The sequence below is a fragment of the Lactuca sativa genome, chromosome 2, assembly GCF_002870075.4.
Source record: "Lactuca sativa cultivar Salinas chromosome 2, Lsat_Salinas_v11, whole genome shotgun sequence".
Lineage (NCBI taxonomy): Eukaryota > Viridiplantae > Streptophyta > Magnoliopsida > Asterales > Asteraceae > Lactuca > Lactuca sativa.
In genome coordinates, this window is record NC_056624.2 from 84,452,749 (window position 1) to 84,477,018 (window position 24,270).

Sequence of the window (24,270 nt, forward strand, 5' to 3'; positions counted from 1 at the left end):
AATAATTAAGTATGTATTAATTAACCATTTCCATGATATTATCTTAAAACATGTTAATATAAATCAGTTAACCAAAAAATAATAAAAAGCATATATTTATAATAATCTTTTTTTTTTTCTAAAAATAATTAAGTACGTATTAATTAACCATTTCCATGATATTATCTTAAAACATGTTAACATAAATCAGTTAACCATCATAACAAGTTAACCGTCATAAAAGTTAACAATAAAAGTTTTTCACAATGAAAGTCCTCAAGTTTCATAAAAAATTTCGGTCCTATCCTTGTGATGATTTTTGTTCATGTACGTCCAAAGTTCGTTAAGTTTTTATTTTATTTTTCGCTTGTTACCTTTAATTTAATCAGGTTACTATAAAAATCAAAATTTAAAAACCATTAAGTTTATAAATCTTTTATGTTTTTATCTTAAACATGTTTTTTTTTTTTTTTTATACGTATTCATGTTGACAAAACTTATTTAAACACGATCTTTTTAATATATATATATATATATATATATATATATATATATATATATATATATATATATATATATATATATATATATAATTATATATGTTTTTTAATTATAAATATGTATTTTTTCAATTTTAGAAATATAATATTTTTTTAGAATTATTAATATATTTTTTAGATTTATAGATACGTATTTTAACATATCAATAAGTATATAAATCAAGAGTGTGTAAATACAAAAAAATATAGTTATACTTTCAAAAACATAAAAAAAAAAATATTTATACATCTATAGTCATATAAATGTGTATTTGTAGAAGCATAAACATGTGTTTTTTATGTTTTTTAGATGTATAATTATATTTTTTATAAGTATAAATATGTAGTTATATACTTTTATAGAATTATATATATATATATATATATATATATATATATATATATATATATATATATATATATATATATATTTGTTGAAATATAAATATTTTTTTTTATGTTTTTAGAAAAATATAAATATGTATTTTTAGAAACATAAATATATGTTTTTATGATTTTTTAAATATAACGTTATTTTTTGAAGTAAATACGTATTATATATATATTGGAAGTATTATTATAATTTTTTTCCTATAAATACGTTTTTTATTAATATATTTCTAGATACGTTAAAATATGTATACATACTTCTACCAAGTATACTAACAATTCCAAAAAAACTAATAAACGTAATATATATATATATATATATATATATATATATATATATATATATATTGAAAAAATGTATTTATATTTCGTTTAGTTTACAAAAAAATCATGTATATATACATTTTTTCTATGTCAATTCATATGTTAAGATAAAAAAAATATACTTAGGTAAAAACATAAAAGAATTGTAGACTTAATGTTTTGTTTTTTGAAAAATTGCAATTATTTTAACGTGGAAACATGTTATTACATGTATTAACAGCAAAAATGGGAAAAGAAATAAAGAAAGAAAGAAAGAAAAACAGTGGCAAATGTAGAACACATACGCACAAGAAATTGTCACATGAATAAAACTAATAAAATTAATTTTTTGATTTTAATTTCAAAAGACCTAATAGTTACTTATATATATATATATATATATATATATATATATATATATATATATATATATATATATATATATATATATATATATGGAGATTTATTATCATCAATATTATTTAAGTATAATATGATTAAATTTTTTGACAAAAAATGATCTTAATAAATATTGAACAAGTTAGGGTGGCGCAAAGTGCACACTAGTTTAAGTTTTCAAGATTTAAAGTACGTTGTCATTTAGGGACGAAGCCCTTAAACGAACGGGGTTTCGGGGGCAGTTTCCCTGGGTGTGGGATCCATGAGACGGTTTGGTGACAATTTGAAACTGTTTTGTGACAGATTTCAGACAGAAAACTATATACCTTTTTTGTACACATAAAGGATATTTCCTCCAATATTCTTTGAATTCAAAATCTTTAAATTTTATTTAGCTGAGTGTTCGATCTGTACCATCGAAATACTTTAATTTGATAGTGAATCCACGATTCTTAGAGAATCTAAGCAATCTTTTCATCGCATATATATATATATATATATATATATCCCCCTGATTTTTTTTGTTACAAATAGTCCCCTATACTTTCATTTTATACATATTAGACAAAAAAGTATAAAATTTTGGCGATGCCCCCTGCTCACCGATTTTTATACATATTATATTTTCGGCCCTCTCAAATTATATATATATATATATATATATATATATATATATATATATATATATATATATATATATATATATATATATATGCCCGCTTGATATTTTTAACTAAAATTTGATTTAGATTACATGGTTTTTAGGAATATGAAAGAGTAAGAAGATAAAAATGATGTTTTTTTACTTGAAACTTAGTCATTTCAATTGGGTATACATCTATGTTTAAATACCTAATTCTAGAGGTCGGCTAACTTTCGTCAAATTAGTTTTAGGTAGTCTTCCACTTTTCTATTTCTCCCTTTATAAAGCTCTGGTTTCGGTTTTGGTTTAAATGGTCTCTTATGATATTTTTTTGCATTATAAGGGAACGAATTTAACTTTTACTGGCTAGTTTGGCCAGGCTACCTCTAATAATAGGTTACAGCTGCCAAGAAGAGTGTCATGTAAGAAATAATATGTTGATTTGTAATTATATACATCTATCTGTCTTAGTCAACAAATATTGGTCCCCACCACCTTCTTCCGTTCTTTCCTCTTCAGATCATCTCACTCCCTTCATCCACCCTAACTGGTTTTCTTTCTAAAATAGATGAAATCAGTATTTTTATGTTGGGTATGAAAATGAAGACGAAGGTATCCCAGATAAAATTAAACTCAAATCAAACCTCACCATTACTTTAGAAAAAAACCATTACATGTTTAAAACCTATGACCACCCTGTTTACCAAACCCTATATATCGTTGCTTTGGTTACCGTCAACGACGAACCTTCCTTTTTGTCGTTGCTCTGCTTCACCTTTACTTCAACTAACATCCGATGAAGCCCCTTCCCTCCACTCCAGTCACTAGCTGACCCTTCCCCACCGCCCAAATCAGATCAACATTGGGAGAGATCAGGGGATAAAGATCGTGTGTTTGTGGCTAGAGGATAAAGGTATCCCAGATGAAATTAAACCTAAATCAAACCCCCACCATTACAAATTGAATCCATATGAAATCATTCCTAGATACGAGAAGATAAACAAAAAATAATCCATACACTGATCTCTAGAGTTGAAAAAACCTGGTGGAAGACGTAGAAGACCCTGATCTCTAAAGTTGAAAAAATCTGGTGGGATGAAAAGGAAAGACGAACGTCTGAACTATTTTTGTTTTTCATCCTTCAATGGGCGAGGGGATTTTACTAGAAGTTTACCAGTGTCTTGAATGTTCAAGAAACACAAATATATTTTTATCGAGACTCGTTTCTGCAACAAAATCCCAAAGTTCTCCATTCTTGGTACCAAGAGAGCTGCTGTTTCACATCCTAATGTTGTGGTTGCCTCTCAAAATTTACAAGCATTTGGAGTTTTGTCTTAATTCCAACAAACGTTTGGCTGCCTGAAGTTGGATTACTTCATTCCATACCTGAAACCACCTTGGGTGCTTAATAGAGCACAAGCTAAGATTACAAAAATAAGACAAGGAGATTAGATGATCTACTTTATGTCGACGATTGATAATTGGTTTTGGTTGATTTTGTGACAACTCGAAATTTTCATTCGGTCAAACCCTAAAAGTCAATCACTTCGATTTATAGGTCAATTACATTATTACTTATTTTTAGCAAATTTAAAGTTCGTTTGATTATTTTAATATTATTCTTTAAACGAACGGGTGAAAAGAAGTGTCGTCTCGAGTCTTGAAATTTCAAAGCCGCAAACGCCTTGTGTCTTAGAAGTTCACGGCCAAACTTTTATGTTTGGGCCGAAAAATCTTCCCAAAAATGTAAACTCATGCTTAAACATGAGTTTACTCCCCAAACTAGTCATTTTATGTTTACCCCCTAATCACCAAAAGAGTAAACTCAAAAACACTCTCAAGTATCATCCAAGATTTAATTCAAGATCTTCAAACTTGTAAGTGTTCTAGCCATTTGAAGTTGGTAATCTAGTGATTGTACATCCTTTAATCCATCCATTTTTGTGGTTTGATTAGTTTTCCAAAAACACCAAGAACACACACTAAGTGTTCTTGGACTTTTAGCTCAATTCAAGCTTCCTTATAGTAAGTACTTCCATCCTTGAGTCTTATTAAGCTTGTAATACATATAAGCATCAAAGAAAAGTCCCAAGAACACCAAGATAAAGGTGTTCACGGTTTTAGGAGGTCCCAAAACCGTAAACACCAAGATTAAGTGCAAAGTGGTGCCTTAGGGTGCCTAGATGCTTCACCATGTCTTAGGGACTTGTCTAGATTCATCCTTGATGAGTTTATCACACAAAAAGCACCAAAACCTTACATTTTTATGTGTTTACGGTTTAGGGATCTCCCAAAACTGTAAACACCCCAAAAGGTGTGTAAAATTCCCATAAAAGTCCCATGGTTATTCCTTATGTCTAAATCTAACCTAGACTATTGCCATGATTGAGCTAAGGACTTGAAAACCCCCAAATACCAAACTTATGGGTTTAAGGTAGTAAACTCATGAGTTTAAGGTAGTAAACTCATGGAGAAATGGTCCTTAGACCGTAGACTCCATTTAGGAGTGTTTTGATACCACACAACACTTCCTAAGGCTTAAACATGAAGTAGGAATGTTTGGAATAGCTTAGAAGACTTCAAAACAACAAATGGTCAAAAGGTTAGGAGTTTACGACTATAAACTCAAGAGTTTACGACCGTAAACTCAAGGGGTGTTGGTCTTTAGGGAGTAAACTCATTTTAGGAGTGTTCCTTGAACCCCAAACACACTAGCCTTTCTCTACAACACTTATATGCACTCCTTAGCACTTATAACACTTATACAAAGTGTTTGTCATGTCCTAGAGTGTCTTGACTTGTTTATTAGTTGTTTAAAGACTAATTGTTTATATACATATGTCCTCATATGTAATTAGGATCTTTGTGCGTGTCTATGTCTTCACTTGACACCAAGCACTTATCCGACACTTCCTTCCGATCCACCCGCAACAGGTGAGTTCATACCCATTAATCAATGATTTAAATGTTTCTAAATGTTTTATAGGGTGGATACAAGTAGAATCATGCTAGTTATTATATCAATCACATGTGATTAATAAGCAGCATTTAAATGATTTGCTACTCATTAGCTGTTTTACCAAACAGTTTTCTTCACATGATATTCATAAACGTTTTATATGTTTAAAACTCCTTATTTTACACTGTATGTTTCATTTCAAACTCATTTAATATTGTGTTTCCTCCAACCATTTCTTTATACTTAAACTGTTTTATCAAACTCATGCTTTCAACCCGTTTTATAGATTGACATCAAGTCGATATTTTCTTAGATAATAATTATGTTCAAAGGTTTTACAAAACTTATTTTATGCTTTTATATTATAAATTTCATGTCTACATATGTATAGTTATATAAGAAATATTTAAAAGTCTTAGGAAGGCCTGCCCACCCTATTTCCTTTTCGCGCTTGAGATGTGGTCTGGTGGGATATCGGGTACCCGTCCGAAGGTCGTTTAAATATTAGTTATATATCCTGTGTACATATATAGTCATAAAGGTTCTTCCAATTCATTTAATACCCTTGGGTAGCAAGGGTATACATCCATGTTAATACGTACCAGTTACATTACTAGTAAGCTACCATATGGGTAGTTTAAGAAGATACTAGAATTATTACTAGAACGCAATATCACACAATGAGTCAGTTCATTCATGAGTCGATACTTGCTAGATAGAGAGAACATACATTACAGCTAGTACACACAGTACATTACTATACATTCTAGATAGAGAGAGAACACACATTACAGCTAGCACACGCAGAACATTACAATACATTACTATAATATTACAAAGATATGTTTACATGATTAGGCTTACATGAGTACGTTTACATATATACGTTTACATGAGTGCGGTTACATATACGTTGATACGACAGACATCACTAGGTGCTATAGCATAGAACAAGTTCAGGATCTAACTATACCGGTGAATCACAATGCATTGTGATAGTTATATTGGGTATACATGATCATAGTAATGTGGATGTTCACGGCTTGCATACAGGCAGGGGTCGTGTAAAGGTCCCAAAATCCCTTTGACAGGGGAGCGTCCAGCCTGGGATCTAGCCATCACATTATGCCTTATCCCTCAAATAACAAAATAGGAGTACAGAAGTAGTCACTTATCACAAATACTACAGTACTTATAAGAATTACCCTAGACTTAAGGTAATTAGTACGGTTGTAGTTCTGACACTACACCATAGTACTATTTCATTTTCCCATTACATTCACTTCGTGAACATTCACACGATGCACGGTAATGTAGAAACTATATTTTTGGTTAATGATAGTCAGATTTGGGAAAATACACACTCTTACAAGAGCCACACACACAGACACTAGATGCCTTGGTGGAAGGATACGATTAGTAGGAAACATAAGGCTTCCTAGGATCATACAAAACATTTTCATACTTACAGTTCATATACATTTTCAATACTTACAGTTCATATACATTTTCAATACTTACAATTCATATACATACAAATACTTGCATACAAATTAAGACACTAAAATACTTATGATCTACCAGCTTTAAAGCTGATACTCTCTTTCAAAATAACTTGTATCCTCAGGTCAACCATAGACAGGTACCAATGCAAGGTTCAGGGAAGATGGTGCTCGTTCAAGACGTATCTTTCATTTTGATTTATTCTTTAGTGTCTATTATAATTTGACAGAACACTTGTATTAAAAATATATTATTAATGTAATGGATGATGTTGTTGCTTGTTTACTACTTTTCATTGTTGAGATACTGTACATGACGTCCTTCGCCCCAGAACGTTTCCGCCGTTCTTGGTTTTGGGGTGTGACAGATTGGTATCAGAGCATTATTTATAGTGAATTAAGTATATCAACCCATAAAAGATATACTAACTATAAATACATGCGGATTAAAAATACTCTGACCAAGATTTTATACTTTAAATAGTAAAATATTTAATTAAGTATACGTGCCTGCATTCATACTAAAATCAGTGTCACTAGGACAGTACAAAAGAATTACGATTGTTGGGCAACACAGGTGGACTTAGAGACATATGGTCAAAACTGGGAAGATATAGCCTTACCAACTATATTATCTGAGGGTTGACTAGCTTGTGCCTAAGTGTAGTTGTGTGGTTGCAATAAGTCTAAAATCTTACCAACAATACCACAATGAGAACAGTAGAACATAACATTAAACTTAAAATACTATAGGATTATTTGTTGTTACTATCAGAAGTTTATACTTGAGAACTAAAATGGGATCTTCATTACTAAGTTGATAGTTGCTAAGTGGATACACTAAGGATATATGTAATTAGGATGTTATAGACTTAGAATCTGTGAAAATTTTACTTTACCCCTATTCTGTGTGAATTTGGAGTTAAGGTCACTTATTCGAAGGCCTATCCTGTTTCGATTACATATAACTAGTATGCACTTCACAAATAGTGATGTAACTAATGAAGATTTTCTAAATAATTATTTAGATAGTTCGTCTAATAATTATTTTCTTACCCCAATTCTCGTGTAGATAACATGGCTAGACTCCATCCCCATGACAACCAGTATCTTCCGAACGAAGTCATTGCTGGTTGGTTTGGAGAAGAACCAGAGAATGATCATCCTATCCCTTTGAATGATCACCATGATGAAGACCCTTCGGACGGTACTAACTCCGAACCCGAGGTTGAGAACCTACCCCAGGCAGCTCCCGTTCCAATTCCTAACCCTCGTCCGACTTTTCATGGCCCGACGCCTGAGTGAGTAGAATGCTTGGAAACATGGAGCCAAGGACAAGATCAGCCCATGCCATGTAATGGTGACCGAAGTTTTTATGACCTGAGCAATGGGGGCTCAGCAGACAGAATCTTGCCAATCTTGGTCCGTAGAGTGGCCCGAAATGAGATTCAAGGCAGGACAGCCTTACATCAAATCATAAAAGTTGTCACCAATTCGAGAATGCATACCCTCCACACCATTCGTCTAGAAGATGCTCATGAGAGATCTGAGAGAAACCATGAAACCCTACTGCAAGCACTGGCTGAATCACGAGCCGAAGTCATAGAGCTCTGAGTACGCCAGAGGGTGTACGAAAGACACCTACTTGATGTGGAACGTCAACTGGCTGAACTGAGAATTCACCAGAGGGATGATCGTCGCCAATAGTAGATGTTTTACTTTATTTTCCTTGTTAAAAGGAATTGTCTTCTATCTATGCCCGATGTGGCATTTTCTAGGAAATTATCTTGTATCGTAAGTACTTTTGGTTAGGTCTTTATGCTGTCAAGGACTATCTTCTCTGGATATGATGTAAGACCTTTTTACAAGGTCATTTTTCCCAAACTTGTACGTCATGAATATCAAAGATATTGGCAGTCGGCTAACTTCTATGTCATTCTTTATTCAAGTACTCTTATCATACTTTCATTAGAGTCTATCTGAAACATGCTTTAGTCAAGTCATTTGACTATAGTAATTTAACTCCAAAGACATTTCCAAGTCTCTTTCAGTGGTTGGATCATGTTATTCACCAACCATCGATACCTTGGCTTGAACGACAAACGTCTTGAGACCATTTCACGAACTTACTCCCACTCAGTACTAGGACTGCATCATAAGGATGTAGGTCAAACCTTCGCGAAAATACTTCCAATCCATATTAGGATTGCATCATAGGGATGTAGGTCAAACTCACGAGAACATACTTCTATTCTTTACATAAACAGTCGAACTACGTCTAGGTTCCAATATGCTCACTCACAAATTCATTTTCTTTCAGTGAAACAGAATAATGTCGCCAAAGAAAAATGATCAACCCATCAACCAAGCACCGACCCTTCAGATTGATGCGGCTACCTTTCAAGTTGCAGTCTTGGCTGTCGTGTCGGCTATTCTGACCCACCTTCACACTAACAACGCGAATGTTAGCGGAGTTGTTAACAACAATTCCAATCCAGGTGACAATCAAGTACCTCAACGAGCAACAAACTACCATGATACCCCGAGTTCCAAGACCAAGAGTAACAAACGGAAGTTTTGGGCCAAAAAGAAGGACAAATCGCTTCAAGGGGCGAACAAGAAACAACCACCGGTAACGACCTTCACAGCTACGACATCTGTACCTCCTACTACCATTCCTTCTGGTGTCCCAATTTTCCCTACACCAGCCAGGCAATATGCCGGAAACCTACCGAAATGCTATGAGTGTAGCTTTCATCATCTGGGTAGTTGTCGTCCGTTACACTGTTTTAAATGCAACAAGAATGGACATACTACCAGCTGCTGCAGGACCCAGATCCAACACATTACCTCAACCATCAATGTCCAAACCTCTCAGATATGCCATCTATATGGCGTCATGGGACACTTCAAGAGGGACTGTCCATTAGAGAAGGACAACGACGAATCCGGAGGAGTTTGACCTCAGAATGGAAAGAGGCAGTTAAGGACCCTACTATAGTATAGGTTCCCTCCCAATCGTCAGTATTTTGTATGTTTTAAAACATGTTTAAAACTAGTGCAACTAGAGTCTTATCTTTTGTGGGATCCTGTCGGTATAGGGATGCTCGAGCTGCGTATACTTGTCTTTTGTAGTATACCTCATTCGCAGCAATGGTCTTGTAGTAAGTCTAAAGTATTGTAACTCTGTTGATGGTTGCACGGTTGTGTTTTGTCTGTAAACGTCTTATGTTCAAATCTAATGTCTTTAAGTTTCTGTATGATTCCGACATTATCATACGACTCGATTCAATTTGATCCTCACAAAAACAGCTTCATACGTACACCTCTTTATCAGTAAACGTCTTTTTAGCGAAACAGTCATTTCAGAACACCGAAGTACTCATGCGTGGAGTACCTCATAGTTCTTTTCTTTTCCAAAGAAATCCCCGAAGTACCACTCGTGCAGTACGTCAAGTTCAATCCAATGATTCATACGGTTGATCTATCACTGAGGAATGTATACATAAGGGTAATATATAATCAAGGTTCTACAGGTTTAGAATTGATGATTCCACTTTAACTTCTTTTTCCCTGATGGGATGTGAGCTTAAAGAAGAATCAGTTATTCGACTACCTTTTCAATCTTAATTATATACGACTCGTATATGAGAGATTGTGATTGTGAAACCAGGTATGGATCCTAAATATGAACTTCAGGACGGAGAACTGCCCAAGACTACGAGTATCGCATCATCATGTGAACAAACTTAGAACCCAGTATGACTCCTGTAAACAGATTGCCTTATAGTCTAAACACCTACGGAGATACAAGAACAGCCCAGACAACTTAGCGAACTACACATAAATAGAATTGGAAGACTAGGCTTCTCACCCTGGAGAACTCCGGTCTTATCCTTCCAGAGGTCGACGGATTGCATCATATGTACCTCAGGTATCGAGGGCTCCGTCAAGATTTCCCATTAGAAATCATTGCCTCTGACCCGCATAGATGAAGTGGTTGAGCAAACGCAAGGAAGGGATGACTTTCAGAAATAGACCTGAGATCCGAATATCACCAGTTTGAGTGTTAGGGAAGGATGTCCAGAAGACTACCTTCTAAACTCGATGCGGACACTTCGAGTCCGTAGTGATACCCCTCGGATAGGACCAATACGCCCGAAGCATTCATGAGTTTAATGAATAGAGTCCGTCTTTCTTACTTGGATCAGTTCGTCATTCTCCATGTAACGACTTACTTATCTACCCTTGAAGTAAGAAGGAACCCGCGGAAACATTACCCTCGGAGATACTTTTTGCAAGGATATTTGAACACGAGTTTTGGAATTGAAGAGTCAAAATTTCCTAAGACACACTATTAGTGATGTCGAAATTCTTGAGTACTCTGTCAATTTATCAAAACCGTTGAGAATTTGTCGACACTAGAGACGCCGACAGAAATTCGCCAAATTCTAGGTCTTACAGACCTACTGTCATAGTTCATCCAGAACTCCTCGCAAATCAGAGAAACCTTTACGACTTTGACCCAGCAGGGGGTGGCCCTTGACTGGGAAGATAAACAAGAAAAAGAAACCTTGGAGATTCCAAGTGAGAGACCAAGTTCTTTAGGAAAACTCACCCTGGGAATGTCTTAATGCGCTTCGTAAAGCGTGGAAAGCTAAATCCAAGATAGTCAGGACCTCCGAGATTCTTACCAGAATCGGTCATGTATCTCACAGACTAAACCTACTCCACGAACTCAGTAACGTACTTTTTACCCTTCGCGTCTCGATCTTGAACCCGTACCTTTCCGTTAGCACTCTCGTAAGTCCTACCCGACAAGATTGAGATTAACGAGATCCTCGCCTTTATTTTAGAACCGTAGTGACCCTCAACCGAGAGGTCAAGCGGACGAAGCAACGCCGTCGCCAGTTAGTGAAGGTTCGTTGGGATACCAACCGAGGACCCGAATTCACTTATGTACGTGAGAACCAATCGATTAGGAAGTTTCCACCTCACGACTCGATCATTCATACCTACTTCCTTACCTAAATTCTAATTTCGGGACGAAATTCCCTTTAACAGGGGGATGATCTGACAACTCGAAATTTTCATTCGGTCAAACCCTAAAATTCAATCACTTCGATTTATAGGTCAATTACATTATTACTTATTTTTAGCAAATTTAAAGTTCGTTTGATTATTTTAATATTATTCTTTAAACGAACGGGTAAAAAGAAGTGCCGTCTCGAGTCTTGAAATTTCAAAGCCGCAAACGCCATGTGTCTTAGAAGTTCACGGCCAAACTTTTATGTTTGGGCCAAAAAATCTTCCCAAATATGTAAAATCATGCTTAAACATGAGTTTACTCCCCAAACTAGTCATTTTATGTTTACTCCCCAATCACCAAAAGAGTAAACTCAAAAACACTCTCAAGTATCATCCAAGATTTAATTCAAGATCTTCAAACTTGTAAGTGTTCTATCCATTTCAAGTTGGTATAATAGTTAATCTAGTGATTGTACATCCTTTAATCCATCCAATTTTGTGTTTTGATTAGTTTTCCAAAAACACCAAGAACACACACTAAGTGTTCTTGGACTTTTAGCTCAATTCAAGCTTCCTTATAGTAAGTACTTCCATCCTTGAGTCTTATTAAGCTTGTAATACATATTAGCATCAAAGAAAAGTCCCAAGAACACCATGATAAAGGTTTTCACGATTTTGGGAGGTCCCAAAACCATAAACACCAAGATTAAGTGCAAAGTGGTGCCTTAGGGTGCCTAGATGCTTCACCATGCCTTAGGGACTTGTCTAGATTCATCCTTGATGAGTTTATCACACAAAAAGCACCAAAAACTTACATTTTTATGTGTTTACGGTTTGGGGATCTCCCAAAACCGTAAACACCCCAAAAGGTGTGTAAAAGTCCCATAAAATTCCCATGGTTATTCCTTATGTCTAAATCTAACCTAGACTATTGTCATGATTGAGCTAAGGACTTGAAAACCCCCAAATACCAAACATATGGGTTTAAGGTAGTAAACTCATGAGTTTAAGGTAGTAAAATCATGGAGAAATGGTCCTTAGACCGTAAACTCCATTTAGGAGTGTTTTGATGCCACACAACACTTCCTAAGGCTTAAACATGAAGTAGGAATGTTTGGAATAGCTTAGAAGACTTCAAAACAACAAATGGTCAAAAGGTTAGGAGTTTACGACTATAAACTCAAGAGTTTACGACCGTAAACTCAAGGGGTGTTGGTCTTTAGGGAGTAAACTCATTTTAGGAGTGTTCCTTGAACCCCAAACACACTAGCCTTTCTCTACAACACTTATATGCACTCCTTAGCACTTATAACACTTATACAAAGTGTTTGTCATGTCCTAGAGTGTCTTGACTTGTTTATTAGTTGTTTAAAGACTAATTGTTTATATACATATGTCCTCATATGTAATTAGGATCTTTGTGCGTGTCTATGTCTTCACTTGACACCAAGCACTTATCCGACACTTCCTTCCGATCCACCCGCAACAGGTGAGTTCATACCCATTAATCAATGATTTAAATGTTTCTAAATGTTTTATAGGGTGGATACAAGTAGAATCATGCTAGTTATTATATCAATCACATGTGATTAATAAGCAGCATTTAAATGATTTGCTACTCATTAGCTGTTTTACCAAACAGTTTTCTTCACATGATATTCATAAACGTTTTATATGTTTAAAACTCCTTATTTTACACTGTATGTTTCATTTCAAACTCATTTAATATTGTGTTTCCTCCAACCATTTCTTTATACTTAAACTGTTTTATCAAACTCATGCTTTCAACCCGTTTTATAGATTGACATCAAGTCGATATTTTCTTAGATAATAATTATGTTCAAAGGTTTTACAAAACTTATTTTATGCTTTTATATTATAAATTTCATGTCTACATATGTATAGTTATATAAGAAATATTTAAAAGTCTTAGGAAGGCCTGCCCACCCTATTTCCTTTTCGCGCTTGAGATGTGGTCTGGTGGGATATCGGGTACCCGTCCGAAGGTCGTTTAAATATTAGTTATATATCCTGTGTACATATATAGTCATAAAGGTTCTTCCAATTCATTTAATACCCTTGGGTAGCAAGGGTATACATCCATGTTAATACGTACCAGTTACATTACTAGTAAGCTACCATATGGGTAGTTTAAGAAGATACTAGAATTATTACTAGAACGCAATATCACACAATGAGTCAGTTCATTCATGAGTCGATACTTGCTAGATAGAGAGAACATACATTACAGCTAGTACACACAGTACATTACTATACATTCTAGATAGAGAGAGAACACACATTACAGCTAGCACACGCAGAACATTACAGTACATTACTATGATATTACAAAGATATGTTTACATGATTAGGCTTACATGAGTACGTTTACATATATACGTTTACATGAGTGCGGTTACATATACGTTGATACGACAGACATCACTAGGTGCTATAGCATAGAACAAGTTCAGGATCTAACTATACCGGTGAATCACAATGCATTGTGATAGTTATATTGGGTATACATGATCATAGTAATGTGGATGTTCACGGCTTGCATACAGGCAGGGGTCGTGTAAAGGTCCCAAAATCCCTTTGACAGGGGAGCGTCCAGCCTGGGATCTAGCCATCACATTATGCCTTATCCCTCAAATAACAAAATAGGAGTACAGAAGTAGTCACTTATCACAAATACTACAGTACTTATAAGAATTACCCTAGACTTAAGGTAATTAGTACGGTTGTAGTTCTGACACTACACCATAGTACTATTTCATTTTCCCATTACATTCACTTCGTGAACATTCACACGATGCACGGTAATGTAGAAACTATATTTTTGGTTAATGATAGTCAGATTTGGGAAAATACACACTCTTACAAGAGCCACACACACAGACACTAGATGCCTTGGTGGAAGGATACGATTAGTAGGAAACATAAGGCTTCCTAGGATCATACAAAACATTTTCATACTTACAGTTCATATACATTTTCAATACTTACAGTTCATATACATTTTCAATACTTACAGTTCATATACATTTTCAATACTTACAATTCATATACATACAAATACTTGCATACAGATTAAGACACTAAAATACTTATGATCTCACCAGCTTTAAAGCTGATACTCTCTTTCAAAATAACTTGTATCCTCAGGTCAACCATAGACAGGTACCAATGCAAGGTTTAGGGAAGATGGTGCTCGTTCAAGACGCATCTTTCATTTTGATTTATTCTTCAGTGTCTATTATAATTTGACAGAACATTTGTATTAAAAATGTATTATTAATGCAATGGATGATGTTGTTGCTTGTTTACTACTTTTCATTGTTGTGATATTGTACATGACGTCCTCCGCCCCACAATGTTTCCGTCGTTCTTGGTTTTGGGGTGTGACAGATTTTTATAGATTATAGAATAAGGATTGGATCAACACTGGATGAGAGGCAGAGGAAGGCGGTGAACAATGAAGTGGTGAGGAAGAGTATTGTCACACCCCCAAACCTGAACGGCGGAAACGTTCGGGGGCGGAGGACGTCATGTCAATTATCATAACAAATGAATAGTAAAGAAAGTACACACCACCATAATATAAATATATTTGAAAAGTTTACATGATTTTATGTGTTACATGTTTGCAAAAGAAATCAAATACAATATGGTGATCCAAAATATTAAACTGACGCCTGAGCATAAGTCTTCAAAAGCAGTTGCTAACCTGGTTTAGCGATTTACTGAGAATATAAGTTATTTCAAAGAGAAAGTGTCAACATTTAAGTTGGTGAGCTCATAAGTAGTGTTTTGAGAAAATGTATGCCATTCGAAAGTTCGTGTATGTTTTCCAGAAAATCCCTTATTTTCTTATAAAAGTATGAAATGCATATGTATGTTCGTGTTGTGAATTGTAAATAGTTGAACCAGGAAAATCCCTTATTTTCCTAAAGTAACAAGTAGTCTCTAATGTCCAAGACCGAAAATTCCAAGCAACTGACATCTGACATGCTTAAAAGTTGAGACATAGTTTTATATAATAAAGCTATAAGAAGATCTCACTTGTTAGATGAAGAATAGTTTTAATAGCTACTCATTCATAAAATCAGAATACCATAATAATTGTCTATCCGGTGAGTTTTATAACCATACTAAACATAATATGTCTGTGGCGACGGTCTTCAGACGTCAAAACGTTTATGACAAACTGTCACCCAAAGGACTGTAGCTAACACTCAGGACACGGGATCATGACTTCCCGTATAGATCTATACACATATGACACGCTCTCCCACGGGAGACTCTGGTTATAATGGACAGGACTTTAAGTTTTACCTTTTAACAAAAAGGTAGCATTGAAGATATAATCGTCTCACGGATTCTCATCTAAGTCTGTATTAAAGTGATAGTTTTGTATGCAATGTTTATCCTCTTTCACAATGTTTGACAAAGCATAAATCATAAGTTCTTTGAATGCATAAAATGGTTTAACAAAGATGGTTACCCTTGATATGATGTAGTATGTAAACGTATAAATAAAACACATTTCTATTTATAAAACATATTGTACCCCTAGAGGGTAAAGTTGTGTTGTGAGGTGTTTTGCATGATAACAACTTCATATGATAGTTAAAACAACAGTATGAAAGTCTAGCAAAAGATTGGTGTTTCACACGATTTTAACCGTGTATTTACTTGTATTACCCCCCCCCCTTAAAAGTGTTTCAAAAGCATTTAAAAAGCATTTAAAGTGTGATTGTAGGGGTATGAACTCAGTTGATTGAAGTGATTGTTTTGAAGTAGTCGAGAGAAGAATTGAGAAGAACTTCAACTAGAGAGAGTTGAAATCTCGGGATTCTCGGGGATCTCAGGAGTATAGAACTTCCTTCAGAGCTTGAGTATAAAACCCAGGGCTTCACGCAGGCAGTACTTCAAATGGAGAGCAGCAGTGTCTCGGGAACTTTGGGGCGCCGGGCCTTGCGTCGTGTTCCAGGAGTGTTACCGGGGCTTCGGGGTGGTTTAGAGGGGCATAACAGAGAGTAGAAGTAGGAGAGAGGTTAGGAATGAATAGCCAAACTTGAAAGGCTTCAATTTCTATAAATAGGCTAAAAATCGAAGTTCACGTCGTGAGTTTGTCCCAAATTCGTCATGGCATGCGTCATCTGACAAGTGGCTCTGAAATGCATTAGTCAGACTGTTTACGTCGTGAACACAGTGTTCACGTCGTGAACACTGACAATTCTGACACAGCGTCGAAATTCGTGTCCCGAACTTCAGAAAATCATATATTTCGCATATGATCTCCGTTTTCGACGTTCTTTATATCCTCACGTAGCTAAGAAAAGGCTCTACAACTCTCGTTTGGACTCTGTTGGCTAATTTTGACTTTATTTTTATTATATTATTTTTAACAGGTCGGGCCTGGAAAAGTCTGTTTAAATTCCGTAACTCCTTCATCCGGTGTCCATTTTCGTCAGACTTTTTACTGTTGTACTCCTATTGTTGGGTCTTTAACTTTCGTTTAGATTGTGTCGACTAAAGACCGCTCGATCTCTATTTCGAGTTTTTAGCTGTCTACTGCTAGGTCAGAAACTTTGAAAAATCATAATTTCCTCATACGAAGTCAGATTTGGGCGTTCTTCTTATGTATGTTCACGGTTTAATGATATCTATGACTTTCATTTAGATACCTAAGGCTAAAAAGTATTTGATTGGGATTTCGTATTTTACGTTTAACAGTGTTTTACCGGTATTGCTGCAGATCTTCGATTGGTCATAACTTCTTCGTTATAACTCGGATTCTAGTGTTCTTTATATTTTTGGAAACCTCATTACAATATATACCACTTGGTATATCCCAGTTATTGTTTTATAAAAGTTAAATTTTGACACTAATTTCGCTGGAGTTACAAGTATGTGGTTGAGGACGTTCAAGATCACGATCACGGAAGGTTAACGAAACGTTGGAGTCGATTCACTTTATTAGTAAGGTATCTTGACCTAGATCTGATTCGTAAAGGTTACAACATAGAGAAATTCATCGATTTCATCAGAAGTTCATTGGTGACGTGTTAAATATTCAGATAGGTGGTAAGTGAGGTGGCCTTATTTTAATGACTTGTCAAATGGTACCTGGTGAAAAGGTAGGGGTTCATCAGACGACCCCTTCACATTCTTGATAATGACATTTTAAAACTTGAAAACATGAATTCGTTCCTTTATAATGCAAAAAGAATATCACAATGGCTCATTTAAACCAAAACCCGAAAGTTCATTGGTTTACAGTGACAATAACCCATGAAACAATATTAAATAATATATTCAAATAAATCGTCACAAATATTAAAAGATTTTTAAACCACAAAACAAACATAAATAAATAAAGCAATAAATAATAATAATAATAATAATAATAATAATAATAATAATAATAATAATAATAATAATAATATGATTTTATATAATTTAGACAATTGATTTAAAAAAATAAAAAAAAATTATAAATAATCTATATTAATTCTATTAAAATAAAGATAATAAAAATAGTTATATATATATATATATATATATATATATATATATATATATATATATATATATATATATATATATATATATAGCAAAGACTTCTTATATGAGTAATTTAATTTGGTCTTTTTATATGAAGCAAGGGCTTGCAGTGCAATATTCACAAACAACTGAGATGTAACCTATCAAAATTTAAACTTAAGGACCAAAACTGCAAATTTGATCAAACCACACAGACCAATTCGGTAATTTACTCTAATAATAATTATTATTTTAAAGTTAATAAATCACATCATATTTTCATTGATATATATTTGTCAATACTTTAATTGCATTATATAAACTTTCAATAGTGATATATTATTTAGAAAATAAACTACCTTATTTTAATTTGTATAAATCATCTTGTCACATTTCATATTCTTATTTATTTTGGCACATATTATTTTGTGGTTATTTTGAATTATTTTTTTCAAATGTCATTTTATGGTTTTTTTCATTTTATTAAATTTTATATAATATTTAAATTCAATAATTATAATAAATATAATAATAAATGAATATCAAATTCATTAATAACCCTTATTTCTTAAACTGGCAAAAAAAAGGATATTATATATATATATATATATATATATATATATATATATATATATATATATATATATATATATATATATATATATATATATATATGGGTAAAGTGAATATACCTAACAACCTTATATAAGCTTAGGTACCTAACCACATTATACTACATTGTTTTGCATTATATTTCCATTGCAATCGTCTAAGGTTCTTAAACTTCAACCGTTAACTTGATTTACTTCCAAGATTTTCAGACATTCACCATTATATTCCTCCTACACCATTTGATTTGTAACGGTAGTATATAAAGCCCACCAGGGGGTCTCCGACAGAAAGACGTCATTTGAAGGAAGATAATGGTGAAAGTCCAAAGATTTTGGAAGCAATTGAGTTATGAGGTTGAATTTTAAGAACTTTGGGTGATTACAATGCAAATATGATACAAAATTACGTAGTATGATGTGGTTAGGTACCTAAGCTTATATAAGGTTGTTAGGTATATTCACTTTACCCTATATATATATATATATATATATATATATATATATATATATATGAAAAGCCACTCCAATCTTGGAGTGAAAAATACAAAATAGTAAACCAAAACAATTATAAAGAAGAACCATTATAACAAATTGAAGGGAAGAACATTCCATTCAATCTAATCTAAACCACCATTATTAAATTTATCTAAATTTAACCACATTAATTGCTGTTGTTTATTTATCTAAATTATTTTATTAAATTTAATTGAAAAAAAAACATTTCAACTTTAATAATATATTTTATTTTATAAATTCATACTTCTCAAATATTTTGACCTTCAATCTTTTTTTTAAATAAACTCATCATACTATATTATAAAGGAAACATTTTTTCTTTCACCACATTCATTTGAAACCCCAACTCTTCATATTTATATTTAATATATTTAATTTATTAACTTAAAGATTTTTTTAGTTGTAAATATTATCATATATGGAAAACTTTATGACTTATCAATATGATATACTTAATTTGATAACTTTAATATATTGTTAAATAAATATCCTAGATTAATATATCAAAGAAGCTTAAAAATTTAGTGTAAAATTTAAACCTAAAGTAAAATATTAAATAATGTTTAAAAATGTTCAATACAAATATTTTGAACATATTTAAAAGGAAAACATTAATATAATAAATATAAAAGAATCGTAATCGATGAATCGAATTAACTAAAAGGTGTCTGAAAACTATATTTTATAATAACGAAAATTCAATTAAGTTGTTTTTAAATTAATTTATAATAATAATAGTTAAAAATAATATAAACTTAGAAATTAACTTATGTTAGATTACAAACAGTTGTTGATAATTTAAATAATTATCATGATGAAATTAAAACACCATCAATTTTTTTTTAAAATTAATAAATCATAACAGTAGTAAATTAAAATAGCTGACAAATATAACTAATGTTATAAGCACGTAAAACATGAGTAGAGACCACTAAATGATTTGATTTTAATAAAAGTTATTTTATCTATTGTTCAAATTAATTATAATTTTATATAAACTAAATGCAATAGTTATTATTTTATAGTTAATAAAAATGATATAAATATTTTCAATGACATAAGATAATCAAAAGTTTTAATTTTATTCTGCGCAACGCGCGGATATTCGATATTCACCTAGTATACTTATAGAGGAAGCATTTTCCCTTTTACCACATTCATTTAAAACTCTCATTCATTTTCCTTCCACCACATTCATTCGAAACTCACATGACTTTTCAATTTCTTTCTAATAATGATCATAAGTTGGTTAAAAATGTTAAATAAGTATCAAACCTAAAGTGTAATTATAATAAACTAAATTTTAATATTAAAATAATATTTTTACTTCTACTTTTAAAGTTATGTCTTTAACTTTTAATATATTATACTTAATTTTTAGAATTAACTAGGTTATAACCCGTGGACACCACGGAAGAGAAAATAAAAGTTAAATATATTTAAAATATATATATATTAATTAAGGAATTATAAATATTTTTAATACGTAATAAATTATATTTTTTATAAGTAATTTGATAATGATATATTGATTCTTTAAAATTACGAAAGTATAGTGTTTTGAATATCCAATCGGCAGTTTGTGTTTGTAGATATGTTAGAAAATTATCAATTTTGTGTAATTGAATAAAAAATTAAATAAAATAGAAACAAAAATTCATATATAAAATAAAATTGTATAAAGTATTTATAAAAATCTAAAAACTTCTTTATACATAACATTTGATGTTTTATTTGTTAGTCTACCATTCTTATCTTGAATTAACAATTTTAATCCCTCTCTACTTTGAACTCTGGATAAAGCAACGTACAATTGGCCATGTGTAAAAACGGGTTCTTTGAGAAACAGACCAACCTTCGACAAAGACTGTCCTTGGCTTTTATTAATTGTCATTGCAAAACATACAACCAATGGAAATTGTCTTCTTTGGAATTTAAACGGGATCTTGTCTTTAGTAGGAGTTAAAGACATTCTTGGAATAAAAGTTTTGTTTCCAATATTACTTCCAGATATGATGACTGCCTCAATAACACGTTTGTCCAAAGATTTGACTTGTAGTCTAGTGCCATTGCATAAACCATTTTTCTGATCAATGTTTCACAATAGCATAACTGGAACACCGACTTTAAAAATGAGCTTATGGTTTGGCATACCTGATAGTTTAAGACCATTTAAAACATCAGGCGAATATAAATTACAATCAACTTTATTATGAACAAACTCGGATTGGCAGAGGCTATCTGAACTTAAATATTCTTTTTCCTCTCCTGGAATCAATTTTAGCAAACGATCATTTATTTCTTGGACAACTTCATTTTTGGGAGAAAGTATTGCTCTTTCCTGAAAATAACCTGCAATGTTGAAGTTTTCCACAATTAAAGGATATACAAACTTGATTAATGAACGTATAGAATCACATGGATCATTAATAAGAATATCTTGTGGAATATCAACAATTGCTTCACCATCATTCAGACCACCAAGATTACCTTCTCTATGTCCAAAAGCCAGTTTGAAAAACCTCTTATTTTGTCAACAGCAGATGGATCGCTTCCAACAGTTAGCCTCATTTTTTTGTTAATTTATGGACTTTGCATTGTTGCCATAAATACGAAGAACTTAAAGAAGCATTAACAATGTTTTGTCTACTGTCACCCGGAACAACAGGCATAATTTGTCTGAAATCACCTCCAAAAACAACCACTTTCCCTCCAAATGGAGTATTCGAGTTCGTAGGATTGAAACGTCGTAATATATCCTTCAAAGTTCGATCTAAAGCTTCAAATGCATGCTTGTGTACCATAGGTGCTTCATCCCAGATGATCAATGAGGTTTTTCTTACTAAATTTGCAAGATCACTATCTGGATTTATTCTATAGTAAGAATCCTCGTTAAGATTAATGGGTATTATAAACCGAGAGTGTACTGTCCTGCCTCCAGTCAATAATAATGAAGCGATCCCGCTTGAAGCTACATTTAAAACAATCTCACCTTTGAATCTAATGGCTGCAGAAATTGTCTTCCAAAGAAATGTCTTACCCGTTCCACCATAACCATAAATAAAGAATACACCTCCCTTATTATCTTTAACCGTAGTCATGATATCAAGGAAAATGTTGCGTTGCTCGTCTGTTAATGAAACAAAAAGACGATCAAACTCATTCTTTAAATTTGGTATGTCATAATCGAGCTCCTCAGTTATCAAACGATTGTTTGAAGATGAAACTGAATCAGCATCAGGGTAAGGCATCCTTCTATAGTTCTTGAGACTGGTGTTGTTTCGGAGTAAAATTTGTTCTATCTCAAACAAAGTCAAGTTTTTAATTTGATCTTCGTTTAGTGATAAAGCTGTATGAATAATGTTATATTAGTTACCACCAATTAAAAAATATAATAAATGAAAGTCAAATCTAATTGACCATATATTTGAATTTTATATGGTATAGATTTAATAATAATGTAATAAACATATAATACCTGGAGACTTTAATCTCTGTTGTTGAGTATAAAGAATTCCATCTGGCAGATATTCCCATGTGTTTTCCCACACACTCTTCGGTTTAGACAAACTGTTGGTCTATAAAAAATGTATAAATAATGTAAAAATTATTATAAAATTTTATTTTTTTGAGAAATTGAGTATACCTCTCCAAACATTAATTTGTGCAAGCTGAAGTATAACAATGATTTGAAGATTGTGTGGATTGTCTTGTATATACTCTTACATCTGGTACGCATAATCACCCCACAAAACCAAACGTATTTCCAAACCACTGACAATGCAACAACAGTTAGTAAGTTAATTATATATAAACATCAAAAAATTTAAGTATTCAATATAAATATATTGAAAAACATACTTTTCATTCTGGATATGGATGTAAATCTTGTGTTTGGACTTATCAGTGCTTTCTCTTGCCATTTCCCCAACAGCAACAACCAATCCAATAACATCTACAATATAAAAAAAATATGAATGAAGTGGTGTTTAGAATATGGAAACATCATATCATATCATATATAAACATTAAATTTTGAAAAGTTGAAATTTCATTAAGTAAAAAATATAATAAATAAACATACCGAGTGACAAATTTTGAGGATGAACCATTGACAGCACATATTGAAAATCAACAAAAGAAAAACCAAATTTAGGCCCGCTAAATTGGGTACATTCTTTAACAACGGTTTCCTACACAAACGTGAGTTTTTGATCTTGGGGAATTAACCTAAAAGTATTAGGCTCCAGAGCTGCAAAGCTTGGAGATGTGATGTAATATGACTTCCTATCTTTTAATTTTTTCTTGAATCGATAGAGGAATTTTTTAGGGACAGATGCTTGTATTTTGCTCCCCTAAAAACACAATATATTATAAGCATTAAACATTAAACTAACATAAATATTTATATTTAACACATACGTAAAGATATATATAACATACTTATTCATCGACCAAGATTAATTCAATGGACCATATTTCATTCTTGTTGTAGAAAGACATCTGCTTCCAATGGTTTATGACACGAACCTTGATACTCAAATCATCCCTTGTTACATCCAAGTCAGCTATGAAAGTGATATTTGTTGTAGACATATCCCTACAAATATCAGAATCCATTCTATAAGTTACATGCCAAATAATTGGTAACTACAAGAGTATTAGTGAAATTATCCCTAATAGTATATATGTACACTTCTTCAAAGACATAAAGATGCATATATAGCAAAAGATCAATCAATAAACACATTATATTCGAAAAATGTCAAAATGGTAAAATTGAAGAAAAATATAAAAATTGTATGGAGACATAAAAGCTTTACCAAAATATGAGAATTTGAGTAAAATA

General features: G+C 32.5%; 1 protein-coding gene across 1 annotated transcript in view; it reads right to left on the reverse strand.

The window, feature by feature from the left end:
- Positions 1 to 24,041, reverse strand: part of LOC111893424 (ATP-dependent DNA helicase PIF1) — an 82,219-nt gene extending 58,178 nt beyond the window's left edge. Inside the window, exons 1-10 of the mRNA XM_023889482.1 lie at positions 23,877 to 24,041; positions 23,652 to 23,776; positions 23,506 to 23,582; positions 23,283 to 23,376; positions 23,177 to 23,195; positions 22,900 to 22,999; positions 22,035 to 22,770; positions 21,840 to 21,916; positions 21,601 to 21,773; positions 21,233 to 21,507 (exon numbers count right to left, since the gene is read on the reverse strand). Of these exons, the coding sequence (XP_023745250.1) occupies positions 21,233 to 21,507; positions 21,601 to 21,773; positions 21,840 to 21,916; positions 22,035 to 22,770; positions 22,900 to 22,999; positions 23,177 to 23,195; positions 23,283 to 23,376; positions 23,506 to 23,582; positions 23,652 to 23,776; positions 23,877 to 24,041 (1,841 nt within the window). The remainder of the gene's footprint in view (positions 1 to 21,232; positions 21,508 to 21,600; positions 21,774 to 21,839; positions 21,917 to 22,034; positions 22,771 to 22,899; positions 23,000 to 23,176; positions 23,196 to 23,282; positions 23,377 to 23,505; positions 23,583 to 23,651; positions 23,777 to 23,876) is intronic.
- Between the last annotated feature and the right edge of the window lie 229 nt (positions 24,042 to 24,270).